The 17,208-nt window shown below is 46.9% G+C and overlaps 1 protein-coding gene across 2 annotated transcripts in view; it reads left to right on the forward strand.

Moving 5' to 3' along the window:
* USF3 (upstream transcription factor family member 3) overlaps positions 1-16,763 on the forward strand; it is a 61,950-nt gene extending 45,187 nt beyond the window's left edge. The window contains exon 6 of one of the 2 annotated variants that reach the window (XM_075542520.1): positions 4,779-16,763. In XM_075542520.1, coding sequence (XP_075398635.1) covers positions 4,779-11,197 — 6,419 coding nt within the window. In that variant the 3' untranslated portion in view covers positions 11,198-16,763. The remainder of the gene's footprint in view (positions 1-4,778) is intronic. The other variant, XM_075542519.1, reaches the window with a different exon arrangement.
* The last annotated feature ends 445 nt before the right edge of the window (positions 16,764-17,208 follow it).

Raw genomic sequence — 17,208 nt, forward strand, 5'->3', positions numbered from 1 at the left:
ATGGTAGTGAGTGGGAAGGATATTGGAAAGCATTCAGAATGCTTGTTTATTTTTCTGTTCGATCATAACTCCCCCCCACTCATCGATAGACACTGTCAGATACTTAGGATCGTGATTTATGTTTGTTAGCCAGTTGCTAAGGAGCTCTGGTGGTGTCGTAGCTTACGGATTTGGCCGCTAACCACCAGGTCAGCGGTTTGAACCCACCAGCTGCTCCTTGGGAGGAAGGTGAGGCTTTTATCTCCCATAAAGATGGACAACCTTGGAAAGCCACAGGGGCAGTTCTACTTTGATCTCCGGAGTTGTTGTGAATTGGTTGGAATCGGCTTGATTGCCGTGGGTGTAAACACTTGGAGGCACCCCACCAGAGGGACAAAGACATTTCTAAGGCGAGTTTTCACGTCAACACACCGAAGCCAACGTAATCAAATCTAGGGCAAAGAGAAACTCTTGGATATCAAGAAAAGCTGAACAACTAGACTAGGGGTTGAGGGCAGCGCCGGAGTGTCATCCTGTCTTCACCGTTTGTAGGCCTGCACCATATCTTCTCCTCCTTCCCGCAGCTTTCTCTGCATCCTCACGGAGCACATGATAGGCTCACCCGGTGGCTACTGCCGTGCCTTTTTGGAACTAGGCCCACCTGGCTTTGAGTTTCAATTTCACTGTCTCACTTGAAACCCTTGAGCTACTTAATCTCTCTCTAAGCCTGTTGCCATGCCTTGAGATGGGAATAATTATAGTATCTACCTCATTGACTTTATGCAATTATTCTGAGCTGATTTCTCATCTGTGAAAATGGTGATAATGATAGGTAATAGCTGCCTCATGCCTGTTTAGAGCATTAAAGTAAAAATGCATGGGAAGCACTTTGACTAAGGCTGGCACAGGGTAGATGGTTGATCGGTGTTAACTGCTGTCGTTGTTCTGGTTTGAGACAGTGCAATATGTGGGAGCAATTATCATTTCTTTGGCGCACAATGACTCTTTTTAAAAATTAAAAAAATATTTATTATTATTATTTTTTATAAATCATTTTATCTTATCACAATCCATACATACATCAATCGAGTAAAGCACCCTATACATTTGTTGCCCTCATCATTCTCAAAATTCGCCTTCCACTTGAGTTCCTGGAATCAGCTCATTTTCCTTTTTTCCCTCCTATTTATTTGTTTTGTGGTGGCCAATTTTTTTTTAAAAAAATCATTTTATTGAGGGCTCTTACACCTCTTATAACAATCCATACATCAGTTGTATCAAATATATTTGTACAATGTTGCCATCATCGTTTTCTAAACATTTACTTTCTATTCAACCCTTGGTATCAGCTTCTCTCCCCCCCATCCTCCTCCCTTCCATGCTCATGACCCCTTGATAAATGATAAATTATTATTATGTTCATAACTTACACTGCTGTCTGCCCCCATGGTTTCTTTTGCTTGTCCCCCTGGATGTGTGTGTGTATATGTGTGTGGTTATGTGTAAATCTTTATGAGCAGTTCCCCCTTCCTACTCTCCTCTCCCCACCTTCCCCTTCCCCTCCTGGTATTGCTACTCCCATTTCTGTTCCTGCGGCACTCATCTGACCCGGATTCCGTGTGTCGTGAGCTCGTCTCTGTACCTGTGCACATGCTCTAGTCTAGCCTGCGATGAGAGGCAGGACTGGGGTCATGATACTGGGGGTGAGGAAGCCTCAGGAACCTGAGGAGTATTGTGTGTGTTATCAGTCCTGGCTGTTCTTTTAAATGTTTGTGGCCCACTGTCATTTTATGGGTCTCTTAGTTTAAATATCCAAGGAAAAGAATCTCCTCAGCTGAGCTACTCGGTGTTCGAGTGGACCTTTTCTTTCTTTCTTTTTTTAAAATCATTTTATTAGGGGCTCGTACAACTCCTATCACAATCCATACATACATCAATTGTGTAAAGCACATCTGTACATTCATTGGTCTCATCATTCTCAAAACATTTTCTCTCCACCCAAGCCCCTGGCATCAGGTCCTCATTATTTCCCCTCCCTCCCTCCTCTCCCCTCCCTCATGAACCCTTGATAATTTATAAATTATTATTTTGTCATATCTTGCTCTGTCCCACATCTCCCTTCACCCACTTTTCTGTTGTCCGTCCCCCAGGGAGGAGGTCACATATAGATCCTTGAAATCGGTTCCCCCTTTCCAACCCTCCTTCCCTATTTCCTCCCATTATCGCCACCCTCACCACTGGTCCTGAAGGGATCATCCGCCCTGGATTCCCTGTGTTTCCATTTCCCATCTGTACCAGTGTACATCCTCTGGTCTAGTCAGACTTGCAAGGTAGGATTGGGATCATGACAGTGGGGGAGGGGAGGGAGGAGGAAGCATTGAGGAATTAGAGGAAAGTTGTATTTTTCATCTTTGCTTCATCGCACTCTGACGGGCTTGTCTCCTCCCCAAGACATTCTGTAAGGGGATCTCCAGTGGCCTGCAAATGGGGTTTGGGTATCTACTCCATACTCCCCTGCTCATTCACTATGGTAGGATTTTTTGTTCTGATGATGCCTGATACCTGATCCCTTTGATACTTTGTGATCGCACAGGCTGGTGTGCTTCTTCCATGTGGGCTTCATTGCTTCTGAGTTAGGTGGCTGCTTGTTTACCTTCAAGCCTTTAAGACCCCAGATCTTATAGCTTTGATAGCCAGGCACCATCAACTTTCTTCGCCACATTTGCTTATGCACCCTTTTGTCTACAGTGGTCGTATCAGGGAGGTGAGCACACAGTGATATGATTTTTTTGTTCCTTGATGCCTGATAACTGATCCCTTCAGCACCTCGTGGTCACACAAGCTGGTGTGCTTCTTCCATGTAGGCTTTATTGCTTCTGAGCCAGATGGCCGTTTGTTTACCTTCAAGCCTTTATGACCCCAGATGCTATATCTTTTGATAGTCGGGCACCATCAGCTTTCTTCACCACATTTGATTGTTCACTCACTTTGTCTTCAGTGGTTGTGTTGGGAAGGTGAGCATCATAGAATGCCAATTTAATAGAAGAAATTATTCTTGCATTGAGGGAGTACTTGAGTGGAGGCTCAGTGTCCTTCTGTTTCCTTAATACTAAACCTATAAATACATGCACATAGATCTATTTCTCCATCCTTATGTATAAATATATTTGCATATGTACATGCCTTTATCTAGACCTCTATAAAGTGCCTCCCAGCTCTTTCCTCTATTTGCTCTGACTTTCCTCCTGTCCCACTATAATGCTCAGTCCCCACCAGGGTTTCAGCGATTCCTCCTAGTTACATTACCCTTGATCATGTCCTACCAGGCCTCCCACATCCTCCTCACCACTGATTTGGATCGCTTGTTATTCCCTTGTCCCTGGGTTTTTTAACACTGCTACCTTTCCCACCACCTCTCCCTCTCCCATGTCCCCGCGGAACTATCGGTCCCGTTACTTTCTCCTCCAATTGTGCATCCAGCCTATCTTATTTAGACAGACCTGCAGAGATAATAACATGCACAAAAACAAGACAGAGCACAACCAAGCAACAACATACAACAAAACAACAACAAACCAATGACAAAACAAAACACAACAAGAAAGAAAAGCTTGTAGTTAGATCAAGGATTGTTTGTTGGCCTTTAGGAGTGTTTTCCAGTCCAGTCTGTTGGGGCGGCACCATGCCCTGGCCCCAAAGTCCACCTTCAGCATTCCCTGGGGACCTTGCCGCTCCATTCCCCTGCTGTTCTGTTGCACCCCCTCAATGTTTTGCCTCGGTGTGGTGGGATCAGATCGGGTGCAATTCCCACACTGTGTCCGGTGTTGTCCCCTGTAGAGCTATGGGTCAGTGAGGGGCATCATGTCTCATAGTGGGGCCGGCCATGTGGTCGAGTGGACCTTTTCAGTACCTCATAAGGGTCTGAGGATTGTCTGGCAAGGGAGATGGGGACGTATGGGATCCTAGAAATGCTACCACCCACGGATTCCCCATTCATAGGGCCCATGGGTGAGAAGCAGTCTTGTTGAGGCACAGGAGTGTGACAGAGCCCTCCTTGCTCAGTAACATACCAGGATAGCTGTATTCACGCAGTCAGGGCAAGTGCAGGTGTCTGTCACTTCTTTGTTCGGTGCCCCACCACTTGGCCCCTCGTATGTGCTTCTTGTTCATTGTAGTCTTGATTTTCCCACAGGATAACATAGAAATGCGTTTAAAGCCCGGCATAAAAAAGACTATTTTCGTCACAAGTAATTGAGCTAGTGCAACACTTTAAATGACAGTTAATTGATATTCAATGTTATTTTTTCTGCTGTGTTACCATGATATCAAGATATCTTTCCATGCGCAATTGGAAGCTTTGAGTTTTCTATATTATGAGTAATCTTTTTAGTGCTTGAAATTTAAAGATGTGTACAGTCAAAGTTGTGAAGGCCAGGCCTTGTGTAAGGTGGAAAGCCCAAATATTTTCGACTAAAATGAGCAACAGAAATGTGGTAAGACTGCATCCTGTGAAAGACGGAATACTTGTGAGACCTGGACAGGCAGCACAGAGCCCCATGGAGTTTGGCTTCTCAAAGTTTTATTGTACTTTTCCAGGAAGGGGAGTTTGATGTTCCCGTCTACAAAGAAGGAAGGACTTGTGTTAAAAAAGAACCGAAGCATCTCAATTGATGTATTCAGCATGCCAGTCAGTCGCTGTAGTGCACATTTTCTTCTTCTTCAGGTTGTTTGTAAAGGAATACTGACGTTCACAGGTTTTCTCTCTCTCTCTCTCTTTTCTTTTCTTTTTAATATTATAGCTGAAGAAATTAAAAAGCTACGGAAGCAACTGGAAGAAATCCAAAAAGAAAATGCCCGGTATATTGAATTACTGAAAGCCAATGACATCTGCTTATATGATGACCCCACCATCCACTGGAAAGGAAACCTTAAGAACTCCAAGGTCTCCGTTGTTATTTCCAGTGACCAAGTTCAAAAAAATATCATTGTGTATTCAAATGGGAGCCAGCCCGCTGGGAACGGCCCGGGAGCAGCCGTGCAGGGGATCACCTTTAACGTCGGTCAGCATCTACAGAAGCAAACCGCCAACGTGGTGCCCGTGCAGAGGACGTGCGGCCTCGTGCCCCCTGCGTCTCTTTCGGCAGTTTACCCTTCTGAAAATAAGCCATGGCATCAGCCCGCCGCCCACCAGCCCGCTCCTCTCTGTCTTCCTGCTACCGTCGCAGCTCAAAACCTCCTTGAGCTTGCCACCTCCGAAAGTGACATGGGTGTGCTTGGTGCTGCCAGTGGCCCACTGATTGCTGTCCCAGTTGGGGCCGAGCCTCGTCAGTCCCGGTCCTTGCACACGCCTCTAAGCAATCAAAACCCGCCGGAGAGTAAGAATGGCCAAGAGAGCTCCAAGTTACCGAAGCAAGCGGCCCATCGTGCTTCAAGTGTCCCCTCCAGCGCCTCAGCAACGGTCACTGATGCGCCGCAGGGACACAAGCCTTGTCCAAGCACACCAGACTGCACAAGTGATTTTCAAAACACCCTCATTGAATCAGTTAACACCTCAGCCTGCTCCCGGCCTCCCAGTTCTGCAGGTGACTCCCCTCCAGTGAACGTCAGCAAGGGCCCAGACTTGACAGACACCCCTGCGGTGGTGGCTCCGGCTACCCCTGGGGCTGGGAAGCCGGCCGCCCCTGTCAGCGCCGTGTCAGTCAACGCGCTGGACAGTGGCTGGACCCTCTCCTGTTCTTTGCCTTCTTCAGCTGTTAGTACTTCAGATTTGAAAAACATAAATAGCCTTACCCGAATTTCCTCGGCTGGAAACACACAGACGACGTGGACGACTTTGCACGTGGCGGGAAACACCATTCAGCCCTTAAGCCAGACCCCATCCATCGCTGTGACCCCGGTATCCAATGAGGCTGGCACCAGCCCCGCCACAGCCAACCACAGTCGACATGTGGCTACAGGCATTAGCTTGAATAGCTCCTTTCCCGCAGATGGGCAAGCAGTTGAGCCAGTGGTTGTAACCTTGCCTTCTTGTTCGTCTTTACCTATGCAGCCACTGATTGCCCAGCCCCAAGTTAAACCTCAACCGCCCAAAAATATCCTTCCAGTGAATTCAGCCATGCAAGTGATTCAGATGGCTCAGCCGGTTGGCTCGGCGGTTAATGCTGCTCCGGCTAATCCAAACGTTATCATTCTCCAGCCACCCAGCAGTACCCCGTGCCCGCCCATGATGAGAGCAGAGGTTCCCAACCAAACAGTCGGTCAACAGATAGTGATCATACAGACAGCCAACCAGAATCCGCTGCCGCTGCTCTCCGCGCCACCTCCCGGGCCTGTCCGACTCCCTGTCAATGGAGCCAGTGCTCTGCTAGGGCCCAATAATTCAGTGCAAAATGCCCCAGCCCCACAGACGTTTGGAGGCAAGCACCTGGTCCACATCCTACCAAGACCTTCATCTTTATCCTCATCATCTACTTCCACTCCGACTTTTTCTGTGACCATGGCACCCCAACAGCAGCCGCAGACCATCTCTTTAAACGGACAGCTCTTTGCTTTGCAGCCTGTGATGTCGTCGTCGTCAGGAACGACGAATCAAACCCCTATGCAAATTATTCAGCCCACCACCAGCGAAGATCCAAATACCAACATTGCCCTGAATACGTTCGGTGCCTTGGCCAGCCTCAATCAAAGCATCTCGCAGATGGCCGGGCAAAGCTGTGTCCAACTGTCGATTAGCCCCCCTGCCAATCCTCAGACCGCTGCAAGTAGTCAAACCACCGCAGCTAACTGTGCTTCACTAACCACAACTGCAGTGCCTCCCACGACGGCAGACAGTTCAGCCACACTACCCGGTGCGCGTGGTCCCGTCACGCCTCCCCCAGGGAACGCGGCGGCCTGTTTGCCTCCAAATGCAAAGTCCAAAAGGCTGAATAAGAAGCCCAGTGCCAAGAAGCACGTACTGGCTAACAAGCCAGCGTGCCCCCTGAGCGCAGCCAGAGATGTGGAGAAGCTGGACTGCCCGCGCTCGGAAGGGTCTGCAGTGCCGCCCTGTCACGACGCCCTGCTGGATAGCCTCCCTGCCGTTCTGCCACCTGTTACTGTGTCCCAGGCGAACAGTGTCGCCGTGTCTGGTTCGCATTCTCTGGAAGCACTCAGTTCTGAGTCTCCCCCCAAATGTCAGTCAGCGGAAGCGTCGGACTCACCCTCCCAAGAGTTGCTCACAAGGGAACATTTTGCCCCAGCCCCAGCGAAACCCAAAGATCCCACACCCGTCTTGCAACGAGAGGCACCCCAGGAGAAGCCACCAACTAGTGAGACGTTATCAGATGCTGCCCAGGCCTGCGCGTCAGCCGAGGGGTTGAGTCCACCTCCACATGATACCCACATGTTGGTTTCTCAGGTCTCCGGTCTGCCGTCTACCACAAACACCACTAGCACTGACTGCGTGCCCGAGGTGGGACTTGTTGCTGAGCCCTGCGGGATTGGGCAAGATGGAGTGGATGCATTGCCAACCACTGGTCTGTTAAAGGGTCAGAATTTCACTGCCTTGCTGTCTGATCTTGCTAAAGAAAAAGTCCCTCAGAAAACCCCTCTTTCGGTCCACATGGACCACCCGGACTTTTCCTCTGAAAATCCCAAAGTCGTAGACTCCAGTGTGGATTTGCATCCCAAGCCGGAGCTCTTATTGCTGAACAGTGAAGGGAGAGATCCACCACAGCAGCATTCCTGCATCCCCGATCAGGAGGTGATGAATGGCTCTCTGCTCACCAGCAGGCAGACCGACTCGCCCATGTCCACCAGCTCTGGCAGCAGCCGCAGTTTCTCCGTGGCATCCATGCTTCCAGAAACAACCAGAGAGGATGTGCCCAGCAGTGCAACAACTAGACCATGCGACAGCTGCGCCTTTGTAGAGCAAACTGATATCGTAGCTCTTGCAGCGAGAGCTATTTTTGACCAGGAGAACCTTGAGAAGGGAAGAGTTGATATAAGGGAAGCCACTGCAAAGCCTTCTGAAACCTCATCCCTCGAGGGAGAGCAGCCTTTCAAGTCACAGATCCCTAAAGAGAATGGCACAGAGCAGGCAGCAGCGGCACCAAATGAATTTAATCCTCAGGATCCAATCGAAGCCACTGTGGCTCGGCCCCTGGAAAAGCCAAGTTGCTCTGTAGGAATTAAAACATCCAATGCCTCGTTACCGGTTTCAGCTTCTCAGCCACCAAGTTTAAGTGTGAACAGTCTCATTCATCAGAGTGGCATCAGCCATCCTCTGGTCAGCTGTGCGGGTTTGCCCCAATCTTCCGAGCAAGCAACAGACCCTGCCTCGGTTAGTCTGACTGTCTCATCTGGCTCCTATGGCAGTCAGCCTCCTGGCCCATCTCTGATGACTGAGTATGCCCAAGAACAGTTAAATACGATGACCACTACCCTACCAAACCCACAGGTTCCAGAGCCGCTCCTGAAGCCAAGCCACGAAAGCCGTAAAGATTCTGCTAAGCGAACGGTTCAGGATGACCTCATCCTCTCTTCTGCCAAACGCCAAAAGCATTGTCAGCCAGCCCCCCTCCGGCTTGAAAATATGTCCCTGATGAGCCGAACTCCAGACAGCATTTCGGATCAAACTCAAATCATGGTTAGTCAGATCCCTCCCAACTCTTCGACTTCCATCGTGCCCGTTAGCAACCCGACCCATGCAGATGGCCTGACCAGCTTATTTCCCACTAACAACTTTGCGGCCCCCGCGTTGAGGCAAGCTGACGTCCCGTGCAGTTCTCAGCCCTCCGTTGCCGAACAGCAGCAGACGCAAGCAAAGCAGCATCTCCAGGCCCTGCAGCAACACGGTCCAGCGCAAGGAGTATCTCATCTCCATAGTAACCACCTCTACTTAAAGCAGCAGCAGCAGCAGCAGCAGCAGCAGGTGGGGCAGTTAAGAGAGCGGCATCACTTGTATCAGCTACAGCATCATGTACCTCATGCAGAGAGCTCTGTCCACTCGCAGCCCCATACTGTCCACCAACAGAGGACTCTACAGCAGGAAGTCCAGATGCAGAAAAAGAGGAATCTGGTGCAGGGTACTCCGACCTCTCAGCTTTCCTTACAACCGAAGCACCATGCCACTGACCCATCGCGGTCCAAGAGCGGCCAGCCACACCCCCACCATCAGCAGATGCAGCAGCAACAGATGCAGCAACACTTTGGAAATTCCCAGCCGGAGAAGAGCTGTGAGAACCCTTCCACGAGCCGAAACCACCACAGCCATCCCCAGAGCCATCTTAATCAAGACCTTCTGCACCAGCAGCAGGATGTCGGAGGCCGACAGCAGAGCTCAGGGGTTTCTTCCGAACACGTATCTGGGCACAATCCAATGCAGAGACTTTTGACATCCAGAGGCTTAGAGCAGCAGATGGTGTCCCAAGCCAGTATTGTGACCAGATCTTCCGACATGACTTGTACTCCACATCGGCCGGAGAGAAACAGAGTTTCAAGTTACTCTGCTGAGGCTCTCATTGGAAAGACATCTTCAAATTCCGAGCAGAGGATGGGCTTGTCAATTCAGGGTTCCAGAGTTTCCGACCAGCTTGAAATGAGAAGTTACCTTGATGTCCCCAGAAATAAGAGTTTGGCTATTCATAACATGCAGGGCCGGGTGGACCATCCTGTTGCCCCAGATATCCGCCTCTCTGATTGTCAGACATTTAAACCCAGTGGAGCCAGTCAGCAGCCCCAAAGCAACTTTGATGTCCAGCCGTCAAGAAACAATGAAATAGGTAACCTGGTCTCAACTTTGCGAAGCATGCAGTCTCAGACTTTTCGAATTAGTCAAAACGCTGGCCCGCCACCGATTGACCGTCAAAAGAGGTTACCATACCCGCCGGTTCAGAGCATCCCGACAGGACACGCGCTTCCCCCAAGGGACAGTGAGAATACGTGTCACCAAAGTTTTATGCAGAGTTTGCTTGCCCCACACCTCAGCGATCAGGTCCTTGGGAGCCAGAGATCCCTCTCAGACCATCAGCGGAACACACAGTGTGGCCCCTCGCCTGCCATTGAGTATAACTGTCCCCCGGCTCATGAAAGTGTCCATATGCGAAGAGAGAGTGAGAGTCAGAATCGAGACAGCTGCGACATGTCCTTGAACGCAATCAACCCCAGGAACAGCACTTTGAACATCCCTTTTTCAAGTCCCTCTGCTTCAGGAGACGTTCAAGGCCGAAACTCCAGTCCCAATGTTTCCGTCCAGAAATCCAACCCCATGAGGATTGCCGACAGCCATGGCACAAAGGGCCACATGAATCCTCCAGGCACACCCAACATGCATGGAGTGGCCAGGCCAGCTTTGCCGCACCCACCGGTGTCTCACGGGAGTGCTGATCAAGGCCCCCCCGCACGGCAAGCCAACTCCTCAGTTCCCCAGCGGTCCAGGCACCCCCTGCAAGACAGCAGCGGATCCAAAATCCGTCAGCCGGAAAGGAATCGTTCTGGAAACCAAAGGCACAGTAATGTCTTTGATCCAAGTCTTCCCCATCTGCCCCTGCCAACTGGTGGCAGTGTGATTCTTGGACGCCAGCAGCCCACCGCAGAGAAGCGAGGAGGCCTCGTTCGTTTTATGCCCGACGGCCCACAAGGACCCAGCGATAACTCAGCTCCTGACCAGCACACGCTCTCGCAAAATTTTGGTTTTCCTTTTATTCCGGAAGGTGGCATGAACCCACCAATAAACGCGAACGCTTCATTCATTCCACAGGTTACTCAGCCTAGTGCCACTCGGACTCCAGCCCTCATCCCAGTAGATCCTCAAAATGCTCTCCCTTCCTTCTACCCCCCGTACTCGCCTGCTCATCCTCCGCTGTCCAACGACATCTCCATCCCCTATTTTTCGAATCAAATGTTCTCCAATCCTAGCACGGAGAAGGTAAACAGCGGAAGTTTAAATAACCGATTCGGATCCATTTTATCGCCTCCCAGACCCGTGGGCTTTGCTCAACCAAGTTTTCCTCTTCTCCCAGACATGCCGCCGATGCACATGACCAACTCTCACTTATCCAATTTTAATATGACATCTTTGTTCCCAGAAATCGCTACCGCCCTTCCCGACGGCTCAGCAATGTCCCCGTTGCTGACCATAGCAAACGCGTCTGCCTCGGACTCTTCCAAGCAGCCCCCCAACAGACCCGCCCACAACATAAGCCATATCTTAGGTCACGATTGCAGCTCGGCTGTTTAAGTTCCGATAGATGTCATAGAGGTACAGTGTAACTGTCCTGGGTGAGATGACATAGGGATCTGTGTGTGTGCGTGCACAAATTCATGTACCTGGAGAGTGGGACTGTGTGTGTGTGTGTGTGTGTGTGTGTGTGTGTGTGTGTGTATCTTGGTGTTCGCATAATCATTTTCAGTCACCTTCTGAATGTAGGGAGTCATGTCAGAGATGATGCAGATCTAGGAATGTCTCCTGCCCGCTCCCCCCCAAAAGATAATCTTTCATTTAAGCAGTAGCCTGTGCTTTTTCCAATTTCCAAGCAGATTTTCAATTCCAATTTTGATTTATAATCTTTTACTTCCTAAATATGAATCAGCTGGGATGCAGGCTGAATGGGAGGAAGGAATGGAGATTTTAACAGTCGTTGTTAATTTATAAATTTGGTTGAGTTGCTGCCCCCCAAATATAGGCCAAGTGATAGCACCAATGGTTCATAAGCAAACGCTGACTCCTGTCAGCCGCGAGCAAGGCCGGTTTCTTAAACATGGTAGGCACTGACTTGAAGGCTCATGGCTAAAGTCAAGCAGCGAACACGTCAGATTTTAAAACCTGTGGCCTTCAAGTTGATGCCGGCTCAGCGATCTTATAGGAGGAGATTGGATGGAATTGGTCCACAGAGTTTCCAAGGCGGTAATCTTACAGAAGCAGACCGGTGACTGGGAAGGGAGTTGCTCCTGAACTCCAACTGCCGACTTTGAGGTTCACCACGAACTCTCACCCACTCTGCCCCAGGGCTCCTTAGCAAATGAGTTGTTCAGGCTAGACTCTTAAAGGAAGGTTTGCTTTACCTGGCAACGTCTTTCTTGATAATAGAACTCATAAATTGTTTCGTATCTTGTTCTTCAAATTAGGGAGCTGTCTTATTTTTTTAATGTGCCAAGATTCTTTAAAACAAAGGTCTTCCTTAGACAATTAGCCTTAAAAGTAGGAAGCTAAAATATATGTATACGTTTTTTTTTCTTTCTATTTTGTAGTTGCATTTTACATTAGACCACAAGGGGAAAAAAGCAATTCTACTGTGGAGTTCTGTGTTATATTCAGTTAGTGAGTTTTGCTACACTAGTCTCTTTACATTCTATTTATTGGATCTTGAATTGTTGTTTTTTTGTTTTGCATTGATTGGATCAAATACTAATCAGTAAATAGTGTGTTTCGAATCTACACATTTATTTGAGCCTGGTTCTTAAAATATTTCTGAGCAGATTCCTAAGTCTGTCAGTGTTTTGATTTAATTATATTTATACTTAAATAAGATATTTTATATTACATTACTATTCTTCATAATAGAATTAAAAGATTAATTTGCTCATTATTTTTCCTGATGGTAAATGTGAAATGGTGCTTCAAAAGTGTAGTCTTTCTACATGTCCATGTCTGCCATGTGTGTATGTATGTATGTGAACATGTGTATATGTGTCTACGTAGACATGGATTTTCAAGTACAAACTGGTCGTTTAAAAATAGCTTGCCATCTGGCAATGGGACATTGAGGCTGGCACCCTGCTGCAGTATGGAAAACTTGATGTGCAGGGGTTTCTGAAAACCTCCACTGAATCTTATATTTTCATTCTGGGAGAAAAAAATTCAACACTAAGAAAACAACCCTTTACTCAGACACATTGCTTTGTAATTTGCCAAATATGGGGTGCCTTAGGGCATGTCTCTTCTGTTATCAAAGTGAGCCCCAGGACCAGCATCTCGCCCCACCCCTCCCGGTAAACAGCCTCCTTAGACTTGGTCAGAGCTGTTAACTCCCGTGAATACCTCTTCGAAAGACTCATCAATAGGGTCACCTGTGCCTCCTCAGCTGGTCTGACCAAACTTGCCCGTCTGCCTGCTACCCGCCAAGGCAGACTCCTGAGGGCACCCATACTGTATGTAACCAAGAAAAATGTATAGGTTTCCCCCCCCCCTTCAAATTGGCCACAAGGAGAGATAGGCCTTGATGAGCACGTCAAATAAGATCAACAGAGTAGTTGGCATGGCTTCGGGTGGGGAAAGTGAGATTTTAGAAGGACGTACTTCTTAATTCTCTCAACTGAATTGACTGCTTTAACATTCGATGTTTCCTTGTCCTTGGAAGGTCCAGTCCGTCAGTTTCCATATTCTCTCTCTCTCTCTCTCACACACACACACACACACACACACACACACACACACACACACACACACACCGTGTTCTGAAGAACTGGGCATCCTGACATATAATAGGGTAACAGGCTGACAGCGCCATCACTTGCCATGTTAAACTTGAACTCTGTAATGCAAGGGTCTCAAAGCCTAATCATTTCAACCATTTCTTTTCCATGAATTCTTTTTATCTGCTGCCCAGAGATAGCATTTACATTTCTCTGAGCTTTTATTTCAAGACTGTTTTGATCTTGAACTGCACCCAAGTAAGGCCTCTCTGACCTTTGGAAAAGGGCAAATAATTGGACTCCTGCCTATACATACTCTAGTTAACGTACGTATGCATAAATATTTGAGAGATCATTTCAGATATGGACTCCATTCTAAAAGCATAGTGCTCTGACTTTTGTTTAAAAATATGAAGGTATAAATTTACCAGCAGTGTTAAGTATTTGATCGTTGGAGCTATCCGTCTTTCTGGTGAGGCAATTTATTATATACTTTACAGTGGTAAGCCAAATTTAATTTTTGTAAACGGGTGGTAGAAAATGGAGTCTCTTGATTATGGTAAACTTAATTGTTTTTCTCCCCAGTGAGGACGACTTTAGAAGTTTAAAACCATTCCCACAATTACGTAAGTAATTTCTGGAAATAGGGAAGCATCTTCGAGTCATAAATGAAATTCCCTGATCATAGCTTTTTTTAACACACCGATCACCTAGTTACAGGGAGCATGTGTCTCCTCTGAACAGTTAACACAGTTCCTTCTATTATTTCTAATGGGATGTAAACAGTTGTAGATCTTTATTCATGTCTAAAATTGTTCATGTCAATCACTGATAATCAAGCTGATGCCATTTCTTGTTTGGTATATACAGTTTGCTTTGGAATATGTTTTATACAATTTCAGGAAACTTTTGATTTTACTGTAAGACTTTTGGGGGCACCAGAGACGGTACCCTCTTTCTAAATAGGGAGGGAAAATTCCACAGTCATCATGTTTTATACAGTTGAACATATCAGAACTGTGAAAAATGAAGAACAGGGAAGGGGGGTGGTGCCTTTTTTTTGGTAGTGGTTTCTAGTCGCATGTCAGAGGGATGTTGAGTTTGAATGAAAATGAGCGTAGCCTCCTTGAAAACAGATTGATTTTAGCATTGCATAGCTAATTTATTTGCCTTGCCCATGCCTTCTAACATCACCCGTTGTATAGAGAACCTCAAAGTGTGCCCCAGAGTTTATCCGAAAACTTTTTAATTGGTTTGACTTTCTTAGCTGCATCCTTCCTTGGGTATCCAGGTACACAGGATTTTGTTTTCTTCTGCTCCACGGAAGAGGTGGCAAGAAACCTGGACATTTCCCTAGCACAGTGATTATTCTTTTGCCCGGAAAGGCTTATTGGTCCCCTTATTCATCAGACCAGTGTGTAGCAGTAAGCACATCCTCCTAGCCAGTGATTCCGGGGGCCTGGCTCGGTGAACCACCATGAGTCTCACTCTCTCGAAGGGAAACAGTATGGTCACCCAGGATCTGCCCAGCGTTGATTTAAAATATTTCCTTGTGCCATAAAGCTCTTCGTCTTCTCTTTGGTGGACTTCTTTTTCTCACGGCAGCGTGAAGAAGGCACGTGCAGCCCTCAGACCTGTGGTTGAGATCCCAAATAGATGGGAAGCCATTGTGATTCTATTGTTTGTGTGAACCCAGCCTTTTGTAGGGAGATAATGCCCCCCCACCTGGCTGTGTACACCCAGAGGGCAGCAGTGGTGGCCAACAACCAGATGGACTAGCGTGAAATTATTCATGAGTGATGACTAGTTGACACGTACGTGCAAATTAAAAGCAGAAGTTAGATTCCCACCTGCCCCACTCCCTCACACACACAAATGCTTTTTTGGTTGAGTGCTACTGCTTTTTCCTCCCAAATGTTAAACAGAAAATAACACCACCACCACCACCCCTTTTTTTTAAAACTTAAAACCATGTTTCTCTCTGCATTCTACACTTCTTGTGTGAGCCTGAGAATGTGGGGGCACACTCAGCGTAGATTGAGGTAGTCCAGCTCGCTGGTAAGAAACATTGAGGGCCTTCTTGGACACAGAGCTTCTAGTTCTGCCCACAGGTGTCTACCCTGGTACTGCACTTTACCTGAAACTGTGCCTCTGGCCCTCTGACCAGCCATTGGAACATATCCACCCACTTCTCAGTTACAGCAAAGGACCAGCTGAGATAGAGCATGCTGTGGAGTCAAAACACCTAGAAGACAAGGACAGCCGATGTTTCTCACTGTTGCCTTATCATTTTCTGAGCCATCTTTGATGCTGATCCTGGTAAAAGCTTACTAGTAGTAGCAAAGCTCCTTTTAAACTCAGTTTGTATGTGGTGGTCACTCAACAAACATCCTTGTTCCTAGATTTGCACAGACTCTTAGCGAGTTTTTTTGTTCGCACAGGAGCCAACTTGAGTTGAAAATATTGGACATAATGAGCAAATTGGCTTTATTTTGGATGACCACATGGTATGTCACTAGAGATTTAGTGAGATATAGAAGAGAATTCATTTGTAATGTAACCCTTTTTAAGAAAAGCAGGTGATTTTAAATTTCTTGTTTTTGTTATGTGTACAAGTGTCCACCATACTTTATCACAGAAGCATAAAATGTACTCCATCTAACTTCCTTCTTCGCGTTTTTTGGTCTCTGTCCTCCTCCCCCTGCAACCCCCTCTCCCCACAAGTCTTAAGAACCATTTTTCATCTGTGAGGTCACTGAGGCACTGGACTTGACTCTAGTGGTAACTTTTAAGGGGCTTTGAACTGATGATCTTCCAAGAAGAACGGGACCAGACAGTGTTGCTTAAGATGCTGCAGTTGTGTTACTGTGAAGTAAAGATTAGCTTCCACTTTCAGAACTATATATAGACACACATGCACCTATATACATAGATGTTTATATGTAGATACATGCCTTCGGGTACAATAAGGTGGAACATCTGAGGAGAACATAAACTTCACCAATTATCTCTCGATTCGCTGGGTGAGAAGCTTGCTGTAGGGCGGCCACCAGGAAAGCGAGTTGCACTGCTTTCAGTAGTTCAATGTTTGTATCTCTTCTCAGGCCAGCTCTGTCCGCTGTGCACTGCGTCCGACTGCTGTAAATCACCTGGTTTGTAATTCTAATGGAAACTTATTTGTTTTATAATGAACTCCAGAGCAGATATGTATTATATGATCAGGATTGTCCCACAGTTGTAAATAAGAATAGGTCCTGTTTATTTTGACATCTTTTTACAAATGCATTGTATTAGGGTGTGAATATTCTAAACCATGCTCTTGTTTAAAGTTTGGAAATTTTTATTGTTAAATGTAACATTTTAATGGTTGTAATAATTATTTGTATAGATATGAATATAGTATTTTATTTAAGAAAATAAACTTTGCATTTTTGCATTGTGAAGTCTTGTCTTTTCGGATCGTCGTGTGTGCCACTTCAAACCTGGAATTAAAAGTATGATTAGATAATATTTTTATTTTTCCAACATATCTGAAAATGATTCCAGAACACTCACGTAACCTGTAAACACTGTGTTCTTGATCAAGGAGTCAACCTCAATAAATTATATAAAAATCAGTACTACGTTGTGAATGCAAAGTGTACATCTTTCTACTCATTGTAAAAAGTCAACTCATACCAAGCGGCCATCTAGCTCAGAAGCAACAAAGCCCACATGGAACAAGCATACCAACCTGCGTGATCCTGAGGTGCCGAAGGGATCAGTTATCAGGCATCAAAGAACAAAAAATCATATCATTGTGTGCTCACCTCCATGATACGATCACTGAAGACAAAT

This window comes from Tenrec ecaudatus, chromosome 2 (assembly GCF_050624435.1).
Source record: "Tenrec ecaudatus isolate mTenEca1 chromosome 2, mTenEca1.hap1, whole genome shotgun sequence".
Lineage (NCBI taxonomy): Eukaryota > Metazoa > Chordata > Mammalia > Afrosoricida > Tenrecidae > Tenrec > Tenrec ecaudatus.